We start from the raw sequence: 27,626 nt of genomic DNA, 5'->3' as shown, positions 1-27,626 counted from the left end.
AAAAGCAAACAAAAATATTATGTATCCCTTATGTATTCTTGTGTCTGTGGTCAAACTCATTTGAGATTTAACTGGAAAAAAATAATTTCTTTTCATATTTTAATAAAGTAGATAGTATTTTTAAGTTTTGACACATAAAATAATTCAAATAATATTGTTAGAAGACTTAATGAAGTAAATTTGATATACTTTGGGTCTTGTAAAATGGGGACCAAATGAAAAATAATTAAAATTTCAGTATAAATTTGAAGTCTGTGATAATAACGTGTATCAGTCATTAAAATGAACTCACTTTTTTTGGTAAAGCATTTATATATTGCTTTTATATAATTGTTTTCTAAAAGGTCAAAAGAAATAGACTGGCAACCTTATTTTACTACACGCATTGTAGATGATTTTGGCACACATCTACGAGTATTCAGAAAGGCTCAACAGAGAATAACAGAGAAAGACGATCAAGTAAAAGGTAATGTCTTTGTTCCATTTGAAAATTAGGATTTAAAACTGTTTTCTTTTTCATCTTCTAAATTTTATATTGTTTCTTCCCTTCTTCCAGGCACAGCAGAAGATCTTATAGATACCTTCTTCGAAGTTGAAGTTGAAATGGAGAAGGAAGTTTGCCGTGACCTAGTGTGCACTTCTCCCAAAGATGAAGAAGGTTTTCCTTTTAATATAATTCTTTTAAGTACAGTAACTGTTTAAAGACAAATTATCAGAACAAATTTAAGGATAAAATTATTCGTACACAGGTAGAATAGTGAAGACACTGTTCATTTTAACTCTATAAGTTTTTTCTACATTCTTTTTTCATCCATTTAAAAATTCATGTGTTGTCTTTTTTAAATATAACAGCACAAACGTTTAAAATTAAATGTTTTATTTTATGAAGTATAGTAAGATTATTATCTGTTACCCTAAAATATTTTCTAAGGAAATCATTATAAATCATTATAAACAAAATCATTATAAATGAAATCATTATAAATGATTTCAGATGAAATTTATAAATTCAAGTGAACATGCCTTTTCTTTGTGACAGATTAGTCCAGAGATGTTTTAGTTCATTTTTTGAATTTTACAATTAAATATTTGCTAATTAGCACATTAAAAAATTAACAATATTGTCCATTTAATTTTATTCCCAGGAAGTGTCAGATAGGAACAACCATAGGGATAAAAATGTAATTGTTTTCTTAATAAATAATAAATTATTTTCTTAGATTTTTGAAAACATGCTAATCTTTTTTTCCCTTTGCCTTTCCTTTCTTCTTTCCCCCTTTTTCTTCTTCCCTTTTTACATGTATTATATAATTTAGCTTTTACTTGCCAGTTCATTTACACTATTATGAAATAATAGCTAAATCTAAGAAGTAGTAATGACAAAAAATATTTTACGTAAGTTGAGCTCACTTAAATCAGGATAGAAGAACGTGTTCTGCATCTCTTTTGGAGAAAAATTTAATAATTCAAGTTTCTCATGTGATTCAATAAACTGTCTAAAACTGAACAGAATTAGAGAAATTTTAATTTGGTTACTGAATAGTATTTGAAGAACAGTGAAGTAAATTTTAATAAATGCTGATGTGTACTAATTACTAAAAGAGTAAGTCAGTACAGCTAGGGAATGCTTATTTTTACCTTTTTTGTGTGTCTTATATTAAGAGCAGTTGGAGATTTTAGGTTTTCTAATGTTATTATAGCTACCTTTTCTATTTTTAGGATTCCTAAGAGATTTGTGTGAGGTCTTATTATATTTATTGCTACCTCCTGGAGATTTCCAGAACAAGATCATGCGATACTTTGTCAGGGTAAGCGTAAACTCATACCAAATAATGAATGTAAAGAAACTTAGAACAGTAGTTCTCAAAATTTTTGGTCTGAAGACCCAGTTAAATTCTTAAAAATTATTGAAGACCCAGAAAAGGTTTTGACTCAGATTCCCTGATAGGGTCTTGGGGACCTTTTCCCAATTCCCCCGAAGTCCCTGTCCAATGCTTTGTTAACTTCCTAAGTTAGGTGCTTGGATTTTGGGTTATAACAAGGGTAAATTCTTAAAAATATTCAGTACTATATAGCTTTACCTAAGGTAGACAAGATAAAAAGAACATTTCTGGACAGAAACTTCAAATGGAACTGAGCAGCTAAAATTTTAATTTTCATTAAAGATGAGAACAGTAGGGATTCTATTCCTGAAATGAAAGTCTTTGGAGTAAAACTCTTGTGTGTAAGCATAAAGGAATAATATTTGGCTTTGTCTTCTGGTTATGATTAAGAAATGCTACTTACTTAAGACCTTATCCTGGTTGCATGGGTAAAATTAAAATATTGAATTTTCCTGAAAATCATAATTTTGTTAGTCTTTCCCCCTGTGAATTGGATTGGACTGGATTGGACTGGATACCAATTTCTAAAGCATGTTTTAAAAATACATGTATGTTATTGCAATCACAGTTTCCTCATATCATCTAGCTCGAATTCAGTGTACTTGTCAGGTATTTTAAAGATATTTAATGTGAAGTGAGTAGAAACTACTAAGTTTTGATGGAACAGTGTGATGGATTAACTATATATGGTTAGGCCAATTTTGGGGAGTAGTCATATCAAAGGTGGTAAATACTTGGCATATCTATTACTAGATTCACATCTACCATGTCTGAACTTCTCTTCTACTTAAATTTAATTAAATGTTAAAGTTCTCTAGTCCTAGGCCCTCTTTTGCTTATTCATTCTTTGGCTTTAAACGCCATCCATATGCTAATTAGTTAAATTTATATCTTAAGACTTCCCTTTTGAGTTCCAGGGTACTCTGACATGCTGTCCACTTAAAATCTCCCCTGGAATAACTCAGACCTTTTAAACTTACATGTTCAAAATGGAAATCATTCTTGTCTCTATATCCTTTTTGCCATTTAGTCTTTTTTTATGTCCCAGTAAGTACTATGACCATCCACCAATTTTTCCAAATCCTGAGTCTTTCTAGAGGATTATAAAGCCTGTGTGGTAACATTTGTTTATTCTCTAGCCTCCATGCTGTGCAATCTCAGAGAAAACAAGAATTGGACAGTAAATTGTGGTAAAAATGGATGTTATTCAGGAACTATTGGAATAGAGGAAGAAAGGCTTTCATATAAAACTGGACTCAATTCTGAATAACACAAGTAGGGATTTGTATCCCAGGGGCAGAATGGGATAAGTGGATGGAAAGTTACTAAGAGATGTAGAGTAGTATGGGCAGGAGACTGTGTTTAAAAGGACTTAATAGGATTCTTGCTAAAGGTATGTCAGGATGGTGAAATATCAAGAGCAGGGATGAAGAATTTGATCAGCTATGAAGGGTGGGAGAGTTCTGGCTAAATGTATGTGACAGAATTCTTGCTAAAACTGTGTGATACAGTAATGAATAAACATGGAAGGCCAAAGGTTGAGGCCTAATTTGGTAGAGGGTTCAGAGGAGCATTCCAAAATTTGGTCAAGGATAATATCTTTGTCAGTAGTTGTTACATTCCAGCCACATTGGCTTTCTTCCCCAAAAGGCCTCTTTCCTCTCCAGTTATAAAGCTTTTGCATATGATTTTTTCCCTTTGCTCAGATTGATTATTGTTAGTCTCTTAGCTAAGTAGTATTTATTTTTTTATATCTCACTTAATGTCATTTCCTCAGAGAAGCCTCCCTGATCACCCAATCTTAAACTCTTTTGTAATTCCTTATTATTGTTGGCTGTACATAGTTCTTTTTCATCATTGGATTTATCATGTTTTAAAGTAATAATTCATTTGTTGTGTTTACTTAATTGATATCTTTTTCTCAATGAATTATAAATTCCTTTAGGACAGGGACCTTATCTGTATGTATCATCATTGTATACCTAGTGGTTAACACTGTACATGGTATGTAACAGGCATTAAATCAGAGAATCAGTTATAATGCAACAGGAAACCCTGCCCTCTTGATGGCTGTGGTGCATGTGCTACTGCAGATTCCTGAGAAATAAACTGACACCTAAGGACTATGAATGAAGATCTGCCCTGTTACATGAGGTTATTGTTAAAAATAAGTAGGATTGTAATGAGCAAATGTGTTTCACTAAGGATTCCTCTTTTAGTCAATACTTCATTTCTTTGTACTTGAATCTGATTAAGGATAATTATTAGGCCCTGCATTCAGCAATTCACTTTTTTTTTTTCTCATGATAGTCCTTATCAGTTTTCTTTTGTCGGTGATTTTGTCAATGGTCACTATACTCCAAGTTTTCCCAAATTTGAGTTTTCCGAAAAGACATTTTTGTTTAGATGAAAGTTCTTTCCTTTAAATGGGTCTTTTGCATAGATTGTACAACACAGTATTTGACTGAAGTAATTGCTTTTTAATTGCTTCTACATTCTTTCTATTACTGCCTTTTCTTCATTTAAAGATTCATGGTTTCAGTGATTTTGTATCTTTCAGGCCTCCATAGTGACAGCTGATACTATCTTCTAGAATTTGTGGGTCTTAAAATAAGAATTATGTGGAAATGGCTTTTTACTTTGAAATATTTAGAGCTCTCACGAGGACCTGTAGAGGAATTATTGAATCATATAATTACCCCCTGAATAGCCAGACCGTTTTATGAGGCAAATTCAGATACCAAAGTAGTTTTCTAAAATTAACTAATTGCTTTATCTAGTAAATACAAAACTTACTCAAAATTCTTTCCAATGTGTTTTTCCTTATTTTAAAAAGAAACTTTGGAAAAACATTTTTTTGTGTGTATGTGTGTAAATTTTCTTCTTACAAGTACATTTTTAAATATGAACATTTTTAGCCAGAGATATAATTAGATGGAAGAAATTAAATAAACAATTATAATTTTTAAGAAGTTAGGGGCTAAAGCTAATCTTGAAAGGAGCAATTCCTTGAAATTTGGCACCGTAAAGTATCTTGAGACATTTCTAAAAATAACTGGAACATATATTAGTGCCTATGAGATATTAATTCACCACAGGGTACTAGTTATCAGAGACCAACACAATTTACAAAAGTAGATTCACATAAAATATTTCTTTAAGGAAAAATAAAGACCACCTTCTGTGAACATATGCTAAAAAAATGGCCCAGATACATTAGCAATCCAGTAAAAAGAAACAAATTACTCTTTTACTTTGAAAAGTTAAATATCTTGTTAAATTTGTTTTTATTTAGCCCCCTCCAATATTCTCAAGAAATGATTTTTATAAATTTAGATATCATAGGCATTAATGGATGAAGGTTACTACTAGGTGAAAATGGAATCAGTTCTAAATTCTTAGTTTCTTAGTTTTTTATTTCTACTCATTTATCAAATGCCTGCAATGACCTTAAAAAGACTGGAGAGATGGTAAATATTTTCAAAGATAGATAAGTCAGTAGTTTAACCAATTCTACTCATATACAGAGGATTCCTATATAATGGTAATTTATTAGAGAAATATAAGGTACTCAAAAACAGAAAATATTAAGTGATACATCCTACAAATACTGGGTGGCTGTGTGTTTTAAGTATGTAAAAAAGTGTTCAGCTGAAATGGTATAATTGATTGTTCAGTAAGGCTTTAAAGGAAAGGCAGGATTTAAATAGGTTAGAACATAATTATTGCAGTTGCTTGGTTTTTCTGCCTTTAAGTAAAAAACTTGATTCTAAAATTAGTGTATATCTTTTCATTCTGTTTTATACTTTTAATATAAATGTATGAATCCACAAAAACTTTTTTCCTCATGTTTTGTCTTTTAAAAATTGACATAAATACTAATGTACCAGATGTATCTTTTTGTTTTTCTTAATTCACCATTAGTGTCATTGTGGAGATGTGAACTTGATAGGTAGCTTTGTCTTATTTATTTTAATGAGGTTGTGGGATATCACCATTTTATAACATTTCATTATTATGTTTTCACATGTGTATGTGTATCAAGTGTATCATACCTAGTTTATGTAACAGCACTGTGTAAGGAAATTTACATTATGCCTTTGAGAAATATACATTAAATTTGTTTTAATTTTTTCTTTTTTTTTTTTTTTTAGGAAATCCTTGCACGAGGAATTCTTCTTCCATTAATAAATCAACTCAGTGATCCTGATTATATTAATCAGTATGTCATATGGATGGTAAATACCTTTTAAAATTGCTGCTCTGTTTTGGAAACAATTTTTTAAATGTAAAATACTATTTGGAGATGAGGGTGATTAAGAAATAATTTATTGAAGGAATTAAAAATGTTTCTAAAGTAATTCCTGTATTTGTTATTTTATATTTTTTGTTAAATGTGTTGGTCATTTTCTTTCTAAGAAGCTTATTATTATTTTGCCTGATACTATGGTGCTGCTACTGCTTATTTAAAAATGGAATCTTTTAAACTGCCTATGTATACAAACAATGAGTATTTTTAACAGCTATTTCAGGTGGAGCATCCCTTGTCTAAAATGCTTGGGACTGAAAATGCTTCAGAGTTTAGAATATTTTGGTATTTATAATAAAATATCTTGGGAATAGGACCCAAGTCTAAACATGAAATTCATTTGTTTCACATACACGTTATACGTAGTTTGAAGGTCATTTTATGCAATATTCTTAGCATGCCTGTGTTGTGACGGTCAACTGTCACATGAAGTTAGATGTGAAATTTTCTACTTGTGGCATAATGTCAGTACCCAAATGTTTTGGATTTTGAATTTTTGGATTAGGGATACTAAACCTATATTTGGTTTTAAATACAACTCAATTCTGAACTACTTAAATAGTGTGTGCTTCACATTTTATACCATATAATGGAAAATATGAATGATAGAACACTAGAATGAGAATCAGAATATTTGTATTTTAGGTCTGTTTTCCTAAGTTGCTTCATGTGCTTGTAAGTGGATAACTCAAGATTTTTCTACTCTTTCAAGCATACCAAATAGGAATTATTCAGTTTATGAGTTTGATTTTTTTTTTCTTTTCTGATTGTATTTTCTGTTCCTCAGTAAAGTCATAGCAAGGAAGAGTTGTAAATGGGCTACCTGCTGGGAATTCCTTTGGTATATACTTTTAGATCTTTGATTCATTACTTGAACCCAGGATTTCTTCTCTACATTCATCTCCTTTTAACCCCATCTACTATTCTTAGGAAAGAATCACTGATTATTCTTTGATTTCCTTTGACATTGTCAAACTTGCCAGCCATTGCTTTATTATTGTTGTTGCCGCCACATTTGTCTCTCTCACCAGACTATGGGTTACCTGCAAAGAAAAGAAAAATTTTATTTTGTATTCCTAGCATTTTTTTTGAAGTGATAAAAGTTGATTTTCTTTTTAGTTGTCAGCTATTTATTATTAGGTTCTACCAGAAGCTTTAAAAATGTGCATTTCTATATAGTTAAAATTTTAGGATGTTTTTCCTTTGGTATTCTACCTAAGAGCTTATTCCAAAGTGAAAGTTAAGTCTGCAGGAATCTATATTCAAAGCCATTCGTAGCAATGTTGTATATAGTCATAAAAATTTGGAAGCAACTTAAATATCCCAAACAAGGGATTAAATTATTAAATTATTTCATATCAATATAATCAAGTATTGTGCAGCCATTAAAATGATAGAATTCGGTCTTTATGAACATGAAAAATACTAATGATATCTTTTATGTGAAACAGTTAACTGAAGATGATCTCTTTTGCTGAGCATGTATTAACTCTAGTTCATTATATGGCAAAAACATTGTGTGAAGGTTTTAGCACATACTCCAAAAATATTTCAAATTACTACATTTTTACTTGTTCTCCTATGATTGGCCTATGTATGATATATACTGTTGTATGATACTTTGGGTTTTGTGTGATTTAATAGACAAGGGAACACAGTCACTGTTGTACTTTTCAGTAGATTATCAGAAAATATATTTAAAAGAGAAGAATTTATCAAGAAGGGATCTTTAGCCTCCTTTGTTGTCTTTTTTACACTCTTGACATTTATGTGAAAAGCTTTTTAGGCATAAGTATTATAAATATAAATGTTAACTGAGCTCTTATTTATTCAACTTCATTTTCATGTTAGTGTGATCTAATTGAATAGTTCATTCTTATTTGAAAGTAACATCTTAGAACTATATTAACATTATCTTATGTATGTAAAGTACTAGAGTCATAGAAAATGGTTGGGAATGATTTTAAAGTAATTTTTAAAAACAATATGGCCAGATTTGCATTATTTTTATCTTAATATATGTATATTTTATAAAGACAAAAAAGTTAGGTCTTGTCTCTGTCTGAAAGTGATCTAACTTAATTTGCTAATATTCATAACTGTAACTAGACAAGAAAAATGAAAGACACTTGTATTTTAAATGTATTCAAGTTTAATGTTCTTTTATTTTATTCAAATATTCCTTTTCTTTTATCAATGAAGTAAAAGTTGTATAAAGTGAAATGTTTGGATCTTAATCTACATATTAATGAATTTTGATAAATATATATAGTCATGTAGGTATCATGAATCATAAAACAAATTTTCCATAATCCCCAAAAGTTCTTTTTTTATGACTTCTAGCAAGTCCATCCCCTCTTTCCCCCAGACATAACCCCTCCATTCTCCATCACCATTAATTAGTTATGCCTGTTTGTGAAGTTTATATAAATGGAATCATGCAGTCTCTACTCCTTCGGGTCTGGCTTCTTATGCTTAACACACTATTATTTTGAAAATTTCCTTGCGTTTATTTTTTTTAAGTGCTCAAGAATATTCCATTTTATGAATATACTATAAATTTCCTTTTGAGTAAATCATTAGGAGTGGAGTTATGGGAACACAGGGATTATGTTTAACTTTATAAGAAATTGCCAATGGGATTGATATCAGCAGGATGATAGAATAGGAAACCCCAGATCTTATTTCTCCACAAAAATACCACTTAACAAAATAAAAGGGTCCACACAACCTTTCTGAGAACTACAGAAACCAATTAGGAAGTCTAAATATCCCAGCTGAGCTTCAAGCTAAGAGTAGCTGCACTGAAACAAGTAAGTAAAGCTATTTCATTTCAGCTGTGTCAGCTCATCCCCAAACATGGCATAGTTAGTGATCAGAAAGAAAAACCCAACTTGCAGCTTTTCCACTGGGAGGGAAAGGAAAGAATGGAACATATGACCAATATTCTGGCCTTTTCAAAGAATGTGTTTCTTTCTCTCCTGACTTGGAGTGCTGTTGGGGAGCTAGTATATTTTGATGCCTATGGCCATAGAGAACAGAAGATAGTTTAATAACTTGTGATAGGGCCAGAGGACTTGCAGTATAGCAGACAGTGACAGAACTCATGTAATTATTAAGTGCCAGGCTCCTGAGACTTCTGTGAGAAGGAAAGAAAAGACTATGACGAGTCTCAGTATTCTGGATTTTCAGGGTAATTCCTGAGGTGCTGATATCTTTCTCATTTTAATTGGAGCACTGTTGAAACTAGCATATCTTGGATGCCTGGGTGCTGCCAAGGATACAGGAAGGCTTATCAGGTTGTTGCAGCATGAGAGAATTTTTACTGAAGTAAACAAGGCACTAGAAGGAGCAAAGATTATAAACTCCTGGAAAAGAAACTGAGAAATTAAGAGGGAAATTACACATAGAAGCCCAGAAGTTTGAGAGGTTCCCAGAATCTTAGCTGGGCTGATTAATGAAGTTCTTCCTCTGTGTGAAGACAGTCTTTAAAATCTAGATGGAGGTGTCTGTTTTTTTTAATGTAAAAATCACAATAAAAAGTAAGGAACACATAAAAAAAACAGGGAAACACGGATAAAATAAAGTAGCCAAATAAATATCCAGGACTTGAACCCTAAAGAAACAAGAGATCTATGCATCACCTAACAAAGGTTAGAAATATCATCTTAAAGAAACTGGTTGTGCTATGATACAGCATAGATATACAAGTAACAAATTGAAAAGTGATGAATAAATAAAAATGAGACTATCAACAAAGAAATATAAACAATAAATAACAAAAATAGTAGAGCTGAAAAAATACAGTGATTAAATGAAAAAATTCACTAGGAGAGGTCAACAGCAAACTTGATTAAGTAGAATGAATCTGTGAACTTGAAGACACATTATGTGAAATTATTGAATCAGCAAAAAACAAAAATGGAAAAATGAAGAAAAAAATGCAAAGCTTAAGGGACTTACAGGCACTGTAAAGTAAGTCAATTATGTATGTTGGGATTTTCAGAATAAGCTAGAGGAGAATGAACAGAGATTATTTGAAGAAAGAATTGGCAAAAACATCCCAAATTTGAGTAAGGAAATAGATTTTCAAATTCAAATTTAGGTTGAACCTAGAGAGAGTCACCCACACAGAGAAAAATTAAATAAAATTGAATTGTCAGAAGGTCAAAGACAAAATCTTTAAAGTTGCAAGACAAAGGGACTAGCATATCAGAAAGCACTCATAAGATTATCAGCATTTTTTTTTCCAGCCCTGTAGCTAAATACTATAGTTGTCCTTCATTTTTGAAAAACAGGTAAACAAAAGCTGAGGGAGTTCATCACTACTAGACTTTCCTTATAAGAATTACTGAAAGGAGTCCATCAGATTGAAATGAAAGAATGCTGGAGAACAGAAAGAAAGCATACAAAAATACGAAGCTCTTTTGTAAATCAAATATATAGAAATGCATTATTCTGTTATATTGTAATGATAGTGTACCTACATTGCTTTAATGCAGGTACAGAATTAAAAAATAAAAGCATAACATACAACTACAACTCTCAAACTATATCAATAGATATAAAATCTGAAAAGATCTAATATGTGAGATTAATGAATAGACATGTAAAGTTAGTGAAAGTTTTGTATATTATTGAAATTGTTATCAATTTAGAATAGATTGTTAAAATTGTAAGATATTGCAACTTGGATATCCACCAGGAAGTGGAAAACTGAAAAATTCACAAATATGTGGAAATAAGACTGCCCACTGTTAAAAAAGCAATGGGTCAAAAAGCAGAACAGAGATAAATAATATGATACAACAGAGAATTTAAATATAACTTTTAAGATACAGGAAAAACAAGTTCAGTTTTTCCTCCTATACTTTTATAACACAGAATGGTAATGAACCAAGCAGACATTTCTTCAGAGATCACCAGCTGGGTATGCACTAATTCATTTAAATTCTGATACTATCTGCCTGGAAATAGCATCAGATCCCACAGGTTGAGGGCTCAATAAAACAACACCCTATCCTCCTTGAAATGCCAGTCTCACGTCTGGGTTTTGGAACTTCTGGCTAACTGATATAAATTGGGGTTTCTATGATCACCTTTCTGGGTCAGTTAGTTTGCTAGAGCAACTTGTACAATTCAGGGAAATACTTGTTTTCACCCACTTATTATAAAGGATATTACAATGATAACATGAAAATTTAGGTGGAAAAGATACATAGAGTAAGGTTTGGGAGAAAAGATGTAGAGCTTCCATGCTTTATCTGGGCATGCCACCCTCCAGGAACCTGAATACATGTTCAGGTATTTGGAGTTCAGTCCTTTTGGGTTTTTCTGAAACATGTTTGGTTAAATTATTAACCATTAATTTATCAGCTCAGTCTTTAGACCCTTTTCCCTCCCTAGAACTAGAGGAAAACTAGTGAGACTGATCGTTCATCCCGAGGCTGTATAGGAGACAAGACACTATTATCACTCCTGAGATTCCAAGGAATATTAATTGCATGTCAGGAAACTGGAATAAAGACCAAATACATATTTCACAATATCAGAGTTTACAAAACTTATGGGATTCTGCAAAAAAAGTACCAAAATGAGGAAAGACTTGTACACTGCAAACCACAAACAGTGTTGAAAGAAATCAAAGATGACACAATAAATGAAAACTCATCCCTTGTTCATGTTTTGGAAGATATAATATTGTGAAGATGTCAATACTACCCAAAGCAATCTATAGATTCTGAGTAATTTCTATCAAAATTCCAATATTTTTGGCTGAAATATGGAAAACAATCCTAAAGTCTATATGGTATCTCAGAGGAACCTGAATAGCCAAAGCAATCATGAGGACAAAATTTCAGGAAACCTCATCCTTCTTTATTTCAAAACTTATGCTATAGTAATTAAATAGTGTGTTATTGGCATAAAAACAGACATGTAGTCCCATTGGAACAGGAAGCAGAACCCAGAAATAAACTTTCACATATATGATAAAGTAATCTTCCATGTGGTGTTAAAGACTACCCAGTGGGAAAGAATAATCTCTTCAAAAAATGGTGCTGGGAAAAATAGGGTCCTTTCGTCAACAGTTTCATTTTAGTACTTGTATAAATATTTAATTGGAAAAAAACTTTGTAATTATCATCTTGTATCCATCGTTTCTAATGAGAAGTTAACTTCTGTATCATTGATCCCTGTATGTAATGTATATTTTTCATAGTTCTGTAATTTTAGTCTCCATTTCTTCTTCTCCTCCTCCTCCTTCTCCTCCTCCTCCCCCTCCCCCTCCTCCTCCTCCTCCTCCTCCTCCTCCTCCTCCTCCTCCTCCTCCTCCTCCTCCTTTTTTAGAATAGTCAGTATCCTAAGTGTGCTATCTTTTCCCACTTTCCCTGTTTTGCTTAGTTTAAATTTTATCTACACTTACAGTGATTTGTTATTAGGTGATGTTACAGCCCTGGTTAAATTTAACATGTGGTTGTGGGTGGGGAGATCTACACTGACCTCATTTTAAATTCATTAGCACTAATATGAATTGTTCCCTTATTCTTGCCTTGCAATCATAATTTCCTAACTGTTTTCTCTCACTCTCCTGAATAGCTCTTTGTACATCCTCCACTTTCATGTACCCACCTTTCACATCCTCACTCTTTCACTCATGCTGTCATTACTTAGTGGAAAAATGGATGTAATCAAAAGAGAACTTTCATAATGTCCTATTCTCCAAAGTGCTCATTCCTTACTTCTCTGTACATTTTCTCCTATGGTTGTTGGTGATATATTCAAGCATCCTAGATAGGACAACTCTTTTTGTTTTTGGTACTGGGGAGTACTTTCACCACCATAGGTGTTTTACCACTGAGCTTACATTCCTATCCCTTTTTAATGTTTCATTTTGAGACAGGGGCTCCTTAAGTTGCTTAGGGTATTGCTGAGTTGCTGAAGCTTGCCTTGAACTTGTAATCCTCCTGTCTCAGCCTCTGGAGTCACTGGGATTACAGGCATGTGCCACTGTGTATGGCATCTCCATTCTTGTGCACTGTACCTGTCATCTTCTGGATAGTTCCAATTTTATTGCTTTGTCAATTTCCCACTCTTCTGCTTCATCAAATTTTCACACTCTGTTGGCTGTTCATATTTTCTTCTTCTCTCTCTCTTTCTTCTTTTCCCTTTTTTTCCCCCCACGGTATTGAGGACTAAGCTCAGGGATACTTAACCACTGAGCAACATCCCCAGTCCTTTTTATGTTTTATTTCGGAACAGGGTTTCCCTAAGTTGCTTAAGGTCTGCTTTGAACTCCTGGTCCTCCTGCCTCAGCCCCCTGAGTTTTTGGGATTACAACCACTGTGTCCTGCTCTTCTTTTTTCTTGAACCTTGCCAATAAAGTTCTCTAGGTCAAGGAGGATGATATCCATTGTTAAACTTAATGGTCAATTCTTAGATTCCCCCTTTATTGACTTTATTCTCTTGACATTTGACATTCTCATTTTCCTTATTATACCCTTATATCCCTAGTTTTAAACTCTATTTCAACAAAATCGACAAAGGTGCATTAAAATAAACTAGAATTCATTTTTGGGGCTTATATATCTTATTATATTAACTAATAATTATATCATTATTACATAATTATATACTATATTTAAGTTTTTATAGGTGTTTCACATCTAGGATGATGGGACAAAATAAGTTTAGAACATTTCTCCCTCCCACCCCCAAACAATAATGAGGATTGAACCAGGAGTACTTTCACCACCAAGCCCTTTTTGTTTTTTATCTTGAGATAGGTTCTCATTGAGTTTCCCAGGCTTGCCTCAAACTTGTGATCCTCCTGCCTCAGTGGGACTACAGGCGTACACCACTATGCCTAGCTAAAACACTGCTTTACTTGGCTTGTTAAGACAAAATATATTCTTGGTTTTTGGCCTTCCTCAGTTTTTTTGCTGTGTAAGTGTGCTAAGTAGGTTTCTGTTCTGGAACTCCTCTTTTTTCAATCCTCATGTATTTTCTTGATGATTCCTGTCCAGTTGTATGGTTTTAAATATCATATATAGGTCAATGACTTGGAAACACGTTTCCAATTCTCCTTGAACACTTAACCTTTCGTATTCAAAAGCATCCTTAATATCTACATTTTGTTGTTTAATGGCAAAGACTGAGCTCCTGATACTCTGCCTTCCTTCCAAAACCTTCCGTTTTTTTTTAATGTTTTCTTCATCTTATTTAATGTTGTTAAACATTATTCAGACCATAAATCTTGATATAATTCTTAGTTCTCTTATTTCATACTTAAATCAGATATATTTTTGTCAGCCAGTCTTTCTGTACTGTCTGAGTAAAATATTTCCCAACATAAAACATGTAACAAAGAACATTTAAAATATACTTTTCTCATACCCTCACTTTTGCTAGGCACTATTATCATGTTTTATCTGTATTATTAACTGATTTTTCTTCTGTTCTTGATTCTTCCTACATTTTTTAATGTAATGATTGTTATATTTCATGCCATAGAATATTACTCCTCTGTTTAAAACTTCTAGTAACATTTGATTTCCTTCAGATTAAAAGCCAAAACCTTTATTAAACCTCAAGATTTGTCCCCCATTACTACTGTCTCCCCTTCTACTCTTCAGCCCTTCTTTGGTTTAGCTCCAGTGACCATGGCTTCTTTGCTATCATTAAAAACTCTGAATCTTCTTTTGTACTTGCTAGCATGTTGTATATTTTACTTATTCTGTTTTGTTTACAGTCTGACCCATTAGAACATAAGTGTCATGAATATAAGGTTTTTTGTTTGTTGTTTCCTTTTGTTATAAGCACTGGGTGTATAGCATCTGGTGCCTGGTAAATAGTAGGCACTCAAATTCAATTTATTGCTTAATAAATGAAGCCCCTTCCCAACTGTTTTTAAAAAACTTTATTTTCAGATCCGTGATTCTAATTGCAACTATGAGGCCTTTATGAACATTATTAAATTGAGTGACAATATTGGAGAATTGGAAGCCGTTAGAGATAAGGCAGCAGAAGAATTACAGTATCTTAGATCTTTAGATACAGCTGGTGATGGTAAGTCATTTAAGTAAAAGAATGCTTTCTTTAAGTATTGTTATATCTTTAAATAAAACTTTACTTATCTAACTGCCACTTAATGCTACTAGCTATTTTCACCTTAACTAAATAAATTTTATTATGTTAACATTTGCTTAGAGCAGAAGCATAATTTTTTGAATATGTGACTTGTGATTATTTCAGTTATGCCTAAAGTATCGATAATAGGCATGGTTAAATTTTAATGAAGTAATTTCACTGTACATAATTTCAGATTATTTATTTTACTAGATAAAAATTTGTTGTATTAATTGGTTATTTTGTTAAATTAGTACATATTTAAAATATTTTGTAAACACCATTTGCCTAGCTCATAATAAATTTGTTTCCTTTTAGATATCAATACCATCAAAAATCAAATAAATAGCTTATTATTTGTAAAGAAAGTATGTGACTCAAGAATACAGCGGTTACAGTCAGGCAAAGTAAGTATAAAGTACTTTAAAATATTTTTTAATAGTTTTTTAGTTGTCAGTGGGCCTTTATTTTATTTGTTTATATATAGTGCTGAGAATTGAACCCAGGGCCTCACACATGCTAGGCAAGCACTCTGCCACTGAGCAACAACCCCAGCCCTATTAAGTACTTTTGAATTAATGTTTAGTTATAAATGTTTTCTAGTGATTAAAATGCTAATAAGTGACAAAAGGTCAGATTTTATTTATTTTTTTTTTAGTTATACATGACAGTAGAATGTATTTTGGCAAACTATACATACAAAGAGCATAACTTATTCTAATTAGGATCCTATTCTTGTGATAGTATATGATGCAGAGTTGCCCTGGTTGTGTATTCAAATATAAGGCTAGGGAAATTATGTTCAATTAATTTTTCCTGTCTTTTCTATTCCCCTCTCTGCTCCTTTCCCTTTGTTTCCCTTTGTCTAATCCAGCGGACTTCCCTTCTTCCTCTTTCTACCCTCCCTTGTGGGTTAGCATCCATATTTAAGAGAAACCACTCAGCCTTAGGTTTCTGAGGGATTGGCTTATTTCATTTAGCATATTCTCAAGAGAGAACATTCAGCCTTTAGTTTTTTGGGGATTGGTTTATTTCATTTAGCATATTCTTCAGTTCAATCCATTTATTGCCATAATTTTATTCCTTTTTAAGGCTGAATAATATTCTATTGTGTGTATATATCACATTTTCTTTATCCATTCATCTGTTGAAGGGCATCTAGGTAGGTTCCATAGCTTGGCGATTGTACTTGAGCGGCTGTAAACATTGGTATAGCTGTGTCACTTTGTATGTTGATTTTAAGGTCTTTGGGTATAGATTGAGGAGTGGGATAACTGGGTCAAATGGTAGTACCATTCCAAGTTTTCTGAGGAATCTTTATACTGTTTTCTGCCGCAGTCTGGCTGGGCACAATTCAGGAGCCACTTGTCACCAGAAACGAACTTTATTTTTAGAACGCACACACCACACCACACAGCTCCTCAGGAAAAACCCTCAGAGCCCAACTGCCACCACCGGCTTCCCACAAGCCTCTCTACCTCCCCCACTCCTCCTGCTCTTGAGGCCAATTGGCTGGGTCGCATGGGCGGAGCCAAAAAAAGTCCCCCAATGAGCAGCTCCGTGGTCTGAAGGGGCAGGGAAACAGCCCAATGAGCATCACCGCAGAGGAGCCAATCAGTTGGCAGCTAGAAGTTTGCTGGGGCCACTGTGAGCCAATTATCAGCTGGCAGCTGGAAGTTTGCTGGCAGCTGGAAGTTTGCTGGGGCCCCTTTGGCTGTGGCTCTCAAAAGTTTTTCATAGTAGTTGGCAGCTATTTGCAGCTGCACCAACAATGTATGAGAGTGAAAAGGGTTGGATATTAACCAATGCAACATTCTACAGCAGGGATTTCACAACAGTTTTCTCTTGTATACTATAATATGTAAGTATTTATTAAAGCAAATCAAAGAGATTAGTTAAAATACCACTTGAACTTTCTCCCCCATACTGCTGCTGGGCCTCCGTAGCTCTGTTAAGCTATGGACACAAATCTTGGTTCGGTTTTGCTACAGCTATCAAGAATAAGCTTTAAAGTTAAGACATGGCAAGTGAAATTTAGAAGAAGAGAGGGTAAAACTTGATTACTCAAGCTCAGTAACAATCGGTGATCCAGGAGAAGTATATGCTCAAATACAGGATGATAGTTATCATTTGCCAGATTGCTTATGTCAGTATGGAAGGGGATACAATAGTCTGTGCAGCATATATATTTGAACTATCAAAATATGGTGTGAGGGGCTGGGATTGTGGCTCAGCTGTAGAGCGCTCCCCTAGCGTTCACGGGACCCGGGTTCGATTCTCAGCACCACATAAAAATTAAAGGGATTGTGTTGTGTCCATCTACCAAAAAAAAAAAAAAAAAAAAAAAAAAAAGATATTCTCTCCCTCTCCCTCCCTCCCTCTCTCTCTCTCTCTCTCTCTCTCTCTCTCTCTAAAAAAAAGAAAAATATGGTGTGAAAGTAGGCCTAACCACTTATGCTGTAGAGTATTATACTGACGTACAGCTGGCCCATAGACTTCTCAGTGGGTTGCCATGGGCAAGACCTATGAAGGCCAAGTGTAAGTAATTGGAGATTAATTGAATGTGGAAAGCATTGTGTACAGGAGATTCAAGATTACAGTGTGGAAAATACTGATGGTCAGCTTATGCCGTCACCTGCTACTTGTTGCCAGAACCGCTACTGGCAGTAAAGCTCTCTAAAGAAAGCTGTGGATGGAGGTTTTTCTATTTCTTACAATCTCAAATGATTCCCTGGTTAAAATCTTGAAAGCAAGGAGTTTAATGCAGAAGTACCTTGGGAGGCATATTATGGATCAGGACAGAACATGTGTCTTACCAAGTAGAAGAAAATGAAGATGCTTACAAGGAACAGTTCTTTCAGTACAATAAAGAACAGTGTGATTCAGGACATTATGGAAGATGGATAAGAAACCTCATGAATGCTTATGAGAGAAACCTTAGAAGAAGTACAAAAGAGAAGTTAAAAAGAGGTGAAATCATCCCCCAAAATCCCTTGCCCAGAAGAAAGATTGGGTAGGTTAAAAGAAGGTTGATTCTCAGAGCTTAGGAACAGGCTTCTGAGAGCTAAATAAAACAACGGTTTTCTGTGAAGATTCTTTGGGTAATGACAATAAACTTGTTGACCAAACAAATTTAAATTTAAAAAACATAGCTTGAAACATGCAAAGGATTAAAAGTTATTATTTTATTCCTTGATTTTTTATTTACTTATTTATTCAAAATTCAGCATTTAGTGAATTTTGTGAATCAAGCACTATTTTAGGTGAACTAAATAAAGGTAGCTTTTTGTGGAGCTACCTTTTCTTTGCATAGTCAGAAAATGAAATAAGCAAATGGATATATAACATAATGACGATATCTGCAATGAAAAAAATGTAGCAGTGTAGAATATATAAAATGAGCATTTTAGATAGATGCTGAGAGATTGGGTGATATTTGAGCACAGACAAATCTGAATAACATGAGAGAGTTCATACTGTATTTTTTGTGTGCTTGATTTTGATCTTCCTAGCAAAAGTGAAAGCAAGTGCAAGGGCCCTGAGACAGAAATGTCTTTAGTGAGTTATATGTGGTCGTCATGGTTAGGTGAATGAATAAGGATTATGTGAAGAATGAATTTATGGAACCTGAGGGCTACATTTTATATGCATACGTTTTACTGGCAATAGTTAAGATTTTTATTTTATTCTAATTGTGGTGGAAATCAGTCACTACATGTTCTAATTTATGAGTTAAAATGAATTCTCTGACTTTTTATGAAGAATAACCTGTAGTGGAATTTGTAAGATTACTGCTTCAGACCAAGAGAGAAATATCTGTGGAGGTTATGAGATGTGCTTAGAGACTGGGTGTGGTGCTCACAGGATTTGCTAATGGACTAAATATGGGGTAAGAAAGGAAAAAAAAAAAAAAACCTCAAGGATAATTCCAAGATTTTTCCTCTGAGCAACTTCATGAATAATATATGCTATTTGCTGAGATGTAAAATTGAAGGGAAAGATTTGCAAGGAGAACCAAGTTCTGGATATTTTAATTTGATATCCTTTTAGAGATCAGTTACACATGCTAATGGTTAATCTTGAGATCAAGGGAAAGTTTAGTGATGGAGGTGACTTTATGAATCCTCAGAATTTATCAAACTTTGATTGAATCTTAAGAGACTGGATAAGATTATCTAGAAGTGAAACTGAGAGCATACCGATAACTTAGTCCTAAGTCAATTCAGTGAATAAAGTTGAAGAAGAATTAAGGGATACAGACAAGGAAACAAAGAATAAATGGCCAGAAAGATTGAAGGACACACTGAGAGTGTGATATCTATAAAAGGATAGGTCAGGTGTGTCAAATTATGATAAAATGGAGTAAAATGAAGACTGAGAATTTGCCATTTAGGTTTACCACCATGGAAATTACTAGTGATCTGATGAGAGCAGTTTTTGTGAAGTAGTGAAGAAGCCTGATTGGAGTCTGTCCAGGGAAGAATGGAAGAAAAGAATTAAAAACAATGTTTGTAGATAGCTCTTCAGAGGAATTTTACTATAAAGAAGAGTAGAGATTTGGAGGTTTAAGCAGAGAAAATATATATTTTTTAGTTTCTTTAGTTTTTAGTATCACCATTTGGCTCTGGTTTTCTATTTTGGAAATTTGTTTTTGACTTGCTATTCTTAGAATTGGGTAATATATTTAAAATTCCATACAGAATGGAAGAATTTTTTTTAATCTTGTTCAGTTTGCTAGATGAATTTAACTTTCTGAAACATTACTAATAAAAAGATAAAGCTTGAGTCACATTGTCACTTGTGTGTATTGTTAACTATATTTTTAAACTACTGTATATATGTAAATTAGAAGAATAATGTTGTTTTATTTATGCATTTTTTCCTTAAATAGTTACCTTATCCAGACCTTAGAGTTAGTCATCTTTCAGCATCATTAGTTAAATTCTCTTTGCTCTAATGCATTTTGATATTGAATCCTCTTAAAATTTAGATACTTTGTTTGGAAGCCTGTAAAAGTCAATTCTATATTGAATATCAACCTTTGTATTTTATTGGCTCAATTCATCTAATATTTTCCTTTTGAAAGTAATCTCAGAATCTCAAGTTTTATAACCATTTTACTTAGAATTTGATTTAGAATATTAAGAATAAAGTCATGCTGTATACTCTTACCTATGCCCTGTGTGCACCATTGTTGCTGTTGCTCTAGGCTATTCATTTCAATTCTCTTGTCTGTTATTCAACAACTCTGTGAAATGAAATACTGATTACAGAGCTAGATAGATTTGTATTGCTGTTGCTTTGTTTTTTCTCTTTTCAAATTCTCTTTCTTCTTGTACTATTTATGCTAATTTAGTATCTGCAATGAATAAGGCAACCTATCAAATCTTTTCTTTAAAAATACCAGGGATAATGAGATGTGGATTTGGTGGTAGAAGCCAGTTTGCAGCAATGGTATGAATTTTAGAGGAAATGCTGCAGAATTGAAAACACAGATTCATATTTACCAGCTTTGTCACCATAGACAACCTTCCTAATCTTTCATTTTTTTTAATCTGTTCAATGAGACTGGGGACACATACCCAATAAGATTGCTGTGTACCTTAAATTAAGTAATGCATGTAATGTCATCAGCATAGTGTCTAGCATATAGATGCTGTTTAACTTTTGGATTCATGCCTCCTGCCCCTGTATGTAGGTAATTACTTCACTCTATGTCTGTGGACAGGATACAAATTCATTGTTTATGTGGTCTGAAAAGATATACATTTTTTTTTCTAAAAACTATAAATTTTTTCACTGTTAGAATCAAATAGACTTTAATCAAAAATTGGAAATATTGGAGTTCATTCTTGAATATATAATTATTTCAAATATCCTCTTACTTCTTTATCCCCTAAATTGTTCATTTTCATTTGAAGTATGTAGAGATAGAAAATACTTAAACACAATATTTTAAATTGTTTTTTATATTGGCTAAAATTAATCTTTATCATATTTTAATAAATGTTTGCTAGGTACCTCTTGAAACAACTAGGAATTTATGTTCACTAACCAGAGTATCTTATTGGGAATCAACATGAAAGGGAATGGAAAGACTTTATTTTTATTCCATTTAAATTTAATATTAGATTTTATTTCCCTTATTTTTCTAAAGATCTTTACCCTAATGAGTGATTTGATAAAATACTAACCTGTATTCACTTTTGTGTGTAGGAAATAAATACTGTGAAACTGGCAGCAAACTTTGGGAAACTTTGCACAGTCCCTCTGGACAGCATTCTTGTAGACAATGTTGCACTACAGTTTTTTATGGGTAGGTCAATTCATTTTATTTACATAGTATAGCCATTGAATTTTTTTATTGTGGCAAAATACACTTAACAGAATTTCATATCTTAATATTTTTAAGTGTACAGTTCAGTGATCTTAAGTATAAAATTGATAATATACAGCCATCACCACCATCCATCTCTAGAGCTTTTTTTTATCTTGTAAAAACCAAAACTTTACCCATTAGAATGATTGACTTAATTTCCTGAAGGTTCATTCATGTTGTAACATGTGTCAGAATTTTCTTCCATTTTAAGGCTGAGTTATAATTCAGTTTGTGTGTGTGTGTGTGTGTGTGTGTGTGTGTGTATACTACACATGCACAGACACCACATTTTTACTTACCTATTCATCCATCAAGAGACTCTTGGATTGCTTTGTGTTTTATCTAGGGTGAATGATGTTGCTATGAATATGCACATACAAATAAACCTTTGAGATTCTACTTTCAGTTGTTCTGGTTATATACCCAAAAGTGGGATTGCTAGATCATATATTAATTTTATTATGATTTTTTAAGAACCACCATACTGTTTTAATTTTAAGTGTTATTAAATTTTGAATGGCTAGTATGCTGCATAACAAAACCCTTTATTTTCTGAACTCTTTTTCTTTAGAAACCATGGAGATAAGATATTTATTTTGTTTTGAAGGAAATAAATGCTTATTATAACTAATGAGTAAACCTAAGTGATTCTAGTATGAATTTAAATCCATTGAGAATAATTTATTGAGAATGCATAATATGCATATAAGCTATTTATATATAATTTTTATTTATATGTGGATGTGGTATTTCATTTTTATACTGTCTTAATATATAATAATGTTTTACTTATATATTTTGCTAATATATAAAATTGGTTTTATCTGAAGATTTTTTAAAAATCCCTATATCTTCAGTTTTGTGATCAAAAATATAAATATGTGGTTTGCTGAATTGCCAATCTTTATATGTAGAAAAATTCATACTATAACTAGTAATATTTATTCAGAACAAATGTTGAATGTTGTTGAAGTAGTTTACTTCAGATGAAGTGGTAGAAATTATTATTATGTGGTAGAAATTATTCCCTAGCGATTTTATTATGAAAAACGAGATTTAAAAAATCTTTATAATATGTGCTTCCTCTAATGTTTTCTACATATCTGGTATTTAACTTATAACTTGTTTTTTCATCCTAAAGATTTGCAACACATTTTTAAATACTCGAAACTACAATTCTTTTTACTTACTTGTCATACAGCTATATGGACCCCAAATTGTTTGACGTTAATGTCTGTCTTATTAACGGATTTTGTTCTGGTAGATTACATGCAGCAAACTGGAGGTCAAGCACATCTTTTCTTCTGGATGACAGTGGAGGGCTACCGGGTTACAGCCCAACAGCAGCTAGAGGTTTTATTAAGTCGTCAAAGAGATGGAAAACATCAAACGAACCAAACCAAAGGTCTTTTAAGAGCAGCTGCTGTTGGAATTTATGAACAGTATTTGTCTGAAAAGGTACTACATTTTGATAAATGTTTTATTCTTTGGCAGTATCATTAATAATAATTTTTGTCATATATGTACTACTTATGCCAGGTACAATTGCCTCAGAAATCTCTCATTTAATTCTTAGAAAAATCTTCCTATGTATTTTTATTCTCATTGTTTAAGTGAAGAATCTTGTTTAGAAAAACCAATTAATATGCCCAAGGTCACACTAAATAACAAAGTCAAGATTGAAGGTCACACACCCTGAAGATTCAAATACACAGTAGGTCAAAACTTAAAGGACAGAGAAAGATAAAACATGCACAAATAAAAGAGAAATATAATGGCTATACTAATATCATACAAAATAGAACTGAAGATAAAAATTGTTATTAAAGAACATCCCATATGTCAATCAGAATGATAAAATAGTTACAAACATTTGTCAAAGTTCCCAAATATTTTAAACAAAAATCGATAGAATTTAAGGGAGAAAGAGTAATACCAGCAATAATAGAGACTTTAATACTGTGTTTTCAATAATTGGTAAAGAATTAGATGGAAATCATTAAGGATATATGAGATGTTGAAAACATAAAGCAATTAGAACTAGTATATGTAGAACATTTTCCCTCATAGTAAAGTACATATTATTTTTAAGAGTACATGGAACTTTCTCAGGATAAAACATATGCTAGACAAATCTTACTTTAGAAGTATTGAAATCACAAAAAAGTATGTCCTTTGATCAGATGAAATTAGAAGTCAACATAAGGGAATGTGGAAAATCTATAAGTATTTAAAAATTAAGCAGTATATTTCTAAGTAGGGTCTGGGTCAACAAGGGATAATGAGAAAGCTATAATTTCAAAAAATTTTTTAGATCAGCATATGAACTGTGTATTTGTGTATGGCATGATGGCTTGAAAAATAGGAGAAAGTATTTTTAGTTGCAAATGAAAAGACATTGTGTGAAAATTGATGGGATGCAGTTAAAGTGGTACTCCAGTGGAAATTTATAGGTTTGAAATGTCTGATCAGAAGGAAGAAAGATCTATCGTATAGTTAGATGGAAGAAATGGGTTCTGGTATTTAGTTGCACAGTAGGGTGACTAGAGATAATGAGTATGTGTTGAATATTTTAAGAAAGGTAGAAGAAGGGATTTTAATATTTTTTAACCACAAAGTAATATTTGAGGAGATACATATGTTTAGCATGGTTTGAGCATTACATAGTATATACATGTTTCTTCAAAACATGGAAACAATGAGATTTTTCAACAATGAGATTTATGCCTGCAAGGTGGCTGTTACTCTTGCCTTTTGTAGAAAAGGTGCTCACATGTTGTCCTGTAGTTCCCTGGGTTTGATTCTCAGCACCACATAAAAATAAATAAATAAAGATACTGTGTCCAACTAAAAGATAAATATTAAAAAAAAAAAAGTATGGGGGCTGGGGATGTGGCTCAAGCGGTAGCGCGCTTGTCTGGCATGCGTGCGGTCCGGATTCGATCCTCAGCACCACCTACAAACAAAGATGTTGTATCCGCCGAAAACTAAAAAATAAATATTAAAAAAATTCTCTCTCTCTCTCTCTCTCTCTCTCTCTCTCTCTCTCTCAAAAATAAATAAATAAAAAAATAAAAAATAAATATTAAAAAATTCTCTCTCTCTCTCAAAAAAAAGTATGGAACAAGAAGAATGCCTTTTTCTAACTTGAAAATATTTGAAACAGAGGATGATGAAAAGGATTACAGTTAACAAATTTATTTGCTATTTTTCTAAATATAACTGGTAATCTTTGAAGAGACCGAAAACTGGTAGACTTAAGTTGTTTGAGATTATATGTAGGCTATGACAGACACTCATATAGTGAACCAGATGACTCTTGTTTTGAAATAAGATAACTTGAGAATAAAAAAAAATGTCATCAGAAAGGGACAGACAACTTGAACAATTTCTTTTCTGAAATTAATTTATTTGGGACACTACTTCTGTTTCACAAGTTTAAATTATCTGTTTAAAACTTTTCTCTGAGAAAGAGTAGTTTATCATATGTGATGACATCATTGCACTTTAAAATGGGCAGTTTGGATGTAGATAGCCTGTATGATTTATTTATAGGTGCAAAGGATCTAACTGAAAAATGAGCAATGGGTGCAAAGTTTAGACCTATTTTTGAGAACTTGAAACAAATTGTATTACATCTTAAAACCTATCATTTAAATAAAATCCCACTTATTCTAGGCCCAAATGATTTTGTTGAAAGTATATGTCACCAAATAAGATTGAGATAAAAAATGAGCTTGAGTTGGGTTTGAACAGAGACGAGATAAAAGTCAAAGTGAATTTTACATTAGGCTGCATTCAGCTATAACACAACAAAAAAGAAAAAGATGTCCTAAAGGGTGCAGGCAATTCACAGAGGTATTACTAGAAACAGAAAAAATAAAAATAAACTACTGCATTATGGAAAAGACAGACAATTTATTCTTTTGTTTTGCTAAATATAGTATTTTTGTATATGTACATTCTGCTTTTATGTATGTACATTTTTATGCCTTTCACTAATGTATTTCAAGAATTTAAAATAATGTAGCCTACAGGATTTAAATATCTTAGTGTACATACATTCTGCTTTTGTAGTCTTATGTTTCTGAATTTTAATAATTAAAAATATAATAGTTTGAGTTTTTTGAAAGCTAAGTAGCTGTGTTGGAAGACACAGTCATAAACTACTATTACTTTTTCTCCTGTAGATTTTTAAAAATTAGTTCTGTTAATGTTTATTGCTACTATTAACTAGTCCTCTTATTTAAGTAATAATTTATATTATAGAAAAGAATATATGTTAATAGAACATTTTAGGAAAACAGTTATTTTCATACATTTATGTTAAAATAATACAGAGTTTGCATTTCTTCTCCAGTACCTTTTTTGGGAGGAGAAATCCTGAGTGGTTATATCTCTAAAAATGTTGATCACAGACCAGCTTGGGTTTACTAATAGACACTTTGAATTTACAAGGGGCATTGTAGTTATCTTTTCATCGCTATGACCAAAATACCTAACAAGGACAATTTAAGAGGAGGAAAAGCCCATGGTTTCAGAGTTCAGTTCATGCTGGACCCAGGGTGAGGCAAAACATCATGGTGGAAGAGTGTGGTGGAGGAGCAGTGCTCTGTGCATAATGGCCAGTAAGGGGGGAGGGAAGGAGGGAAGGAGGGAGGGAGGGAGGGAGGGAGGGAGGGAGGGAGGGAGAGAGAGAGAGAGAGAGAGAGAGAGAGAGAGAGAGAGAGAGAGATACCACAGGGAAGATGCACCCTTCCAGGGCATGCCCCCTGTGACCCGCCTGTTCCTCCTACCTATAATTAACACCCAGTTAGCCCATTCAAACTAGGATGGACTGATTAGGTTATAGCTTTTGTGATCTAATCATTTCACCTCTGACTATTTCTGCATTAACATAGGAACTTTTGGTGGACACCTCATATACAAACTACAACAGCATTAGAAGTTTTATAGCCCCTTTCCTACACATTTATAGCCTGCTATTACTTTTTCTCCTTTTTTGATTTATCTACTGTGTTCCTTAGACACTTTATTGGCTAGAATTAGAGAAATTATTTAAGCAACATGTTTTTGTTAGTTTCTCCAAAAGTTACCATTTTTGGCACTCATTCCTCTTTACATTCTATAGAACTAAAAATTCAGAGGTTGAAATACCAAAGCTTTAGATATATAGCTTTTTCATCATATTTTCTTAATATTTCTGAAATTAATTTATTTGAAACCCTGCTTCTATTTTACAAGTTTAAATTATCTATGTTTAAAAATATTTTCTGAGTGAGATTTGTCATATTGTGACATCATTATGCTTCAAACTACTTAAACATGGGCAATTTAGACATGTATAGCCTATATGATTTCAAATATTATGAAAATATTTAGACCTATTTTCATAATAAAGTTAATTTTGAGGTTGGATTTTGTATTTCTAGGTAGTATTTGTCACATTATGTCCTTTAAAATGAAAGTTATTGGGGCAAATTAATTTTTCAGATTTATTTTCTTCCCATATTACATTGGAATGTTGCTATAGCATTGGTTATAAAAACAAATTTAGGATAATGGTAGTCTCATTTAAAGCCCACTCAAAAAATTCCCATAGTGTCAAATAAGTTAAATGGCTTATTCTTTTGGCATTCATAATATACATCTAGTACTATTGAATATTAAATTTTGATTTAACTCCTAATGACAGAGTTTCCTGTGTGCCAGACAATGTGCTACATGTCTTACATAGATCTCTTTTAATTCTTAAACTATAATCTTAAATAACCTTTTGAAATATTATCTCCATTTTATAGATGGAGTAGTCTAGTAAGAGATAACTTGCTCAATAAAAATGAATATTTAAACCCATGCTTACCTACAAGTCTCCTACCTTGTTCATTGAAGGGAAGGCTCTAACTGTATTTCAGATTCTTAAACATCA

General features: G+C 32.5%; 1 protein-coding gene across 2 annotated transcripts in view; it reads left to right on the top strand.

Annotated features, from left to right (window-relative positions):
• Snx13 (sorting nexin 13) overlaps positions 1-27,626 on the top strand; it is a 142,275-nt gene that overhangs the window by 73,786 nt on the left and 40,863 nt on the right. For both annotated transcript variants that reach the window (XM_076835235.2, XM_076835226.2), the window contains exons 6-13: positions 345-466; positions 557-658; positions 1,720-1,808; positions 6,038-6,121; positions 15,120-15,258; positions 15,637-15,725; positions 21,535-21,634; positions 22,962-23,155. In XM_076835235.2, the coding sequence (XP_076691350.1) occupies positions 345-466; positions 557-658; positions 1,720-1,808; positions 6,038-6,121; positions 15,120-15,258; positions 15,637-15,725; positions 21,535-21,634; positions 22,962-23,155 (919 nt within the window). The remainder of the gene's footprint in view (positions 1-344; positions 467-556; positions 659-1,719; positions 1,809-6,037; positions 6,122-15,119; positions 15,259-15,636; positions 15,726-21,534; positions 21,635-22,961; positions 23,156-27,626) is intronic.

Source organism: Callospermophilus lateralis, chromosome 1 (assembly GCF_048772815.1).
Source record: "Callospermophilus lateralis isolate mCalLat2 chromosome 1, mCalLat2.hap1, whole genome shotgun sequence".
Classification (NCBI taxonomy): Eukaryota; Metazoa; Chordata; class Mammalia; order Rodentia; family Sciuridae; genus Callospermophilus; species Callospermophilus lateralis.
This window is presented reverse-complemented; position numbering and strand designations above follow the sequence as displayed.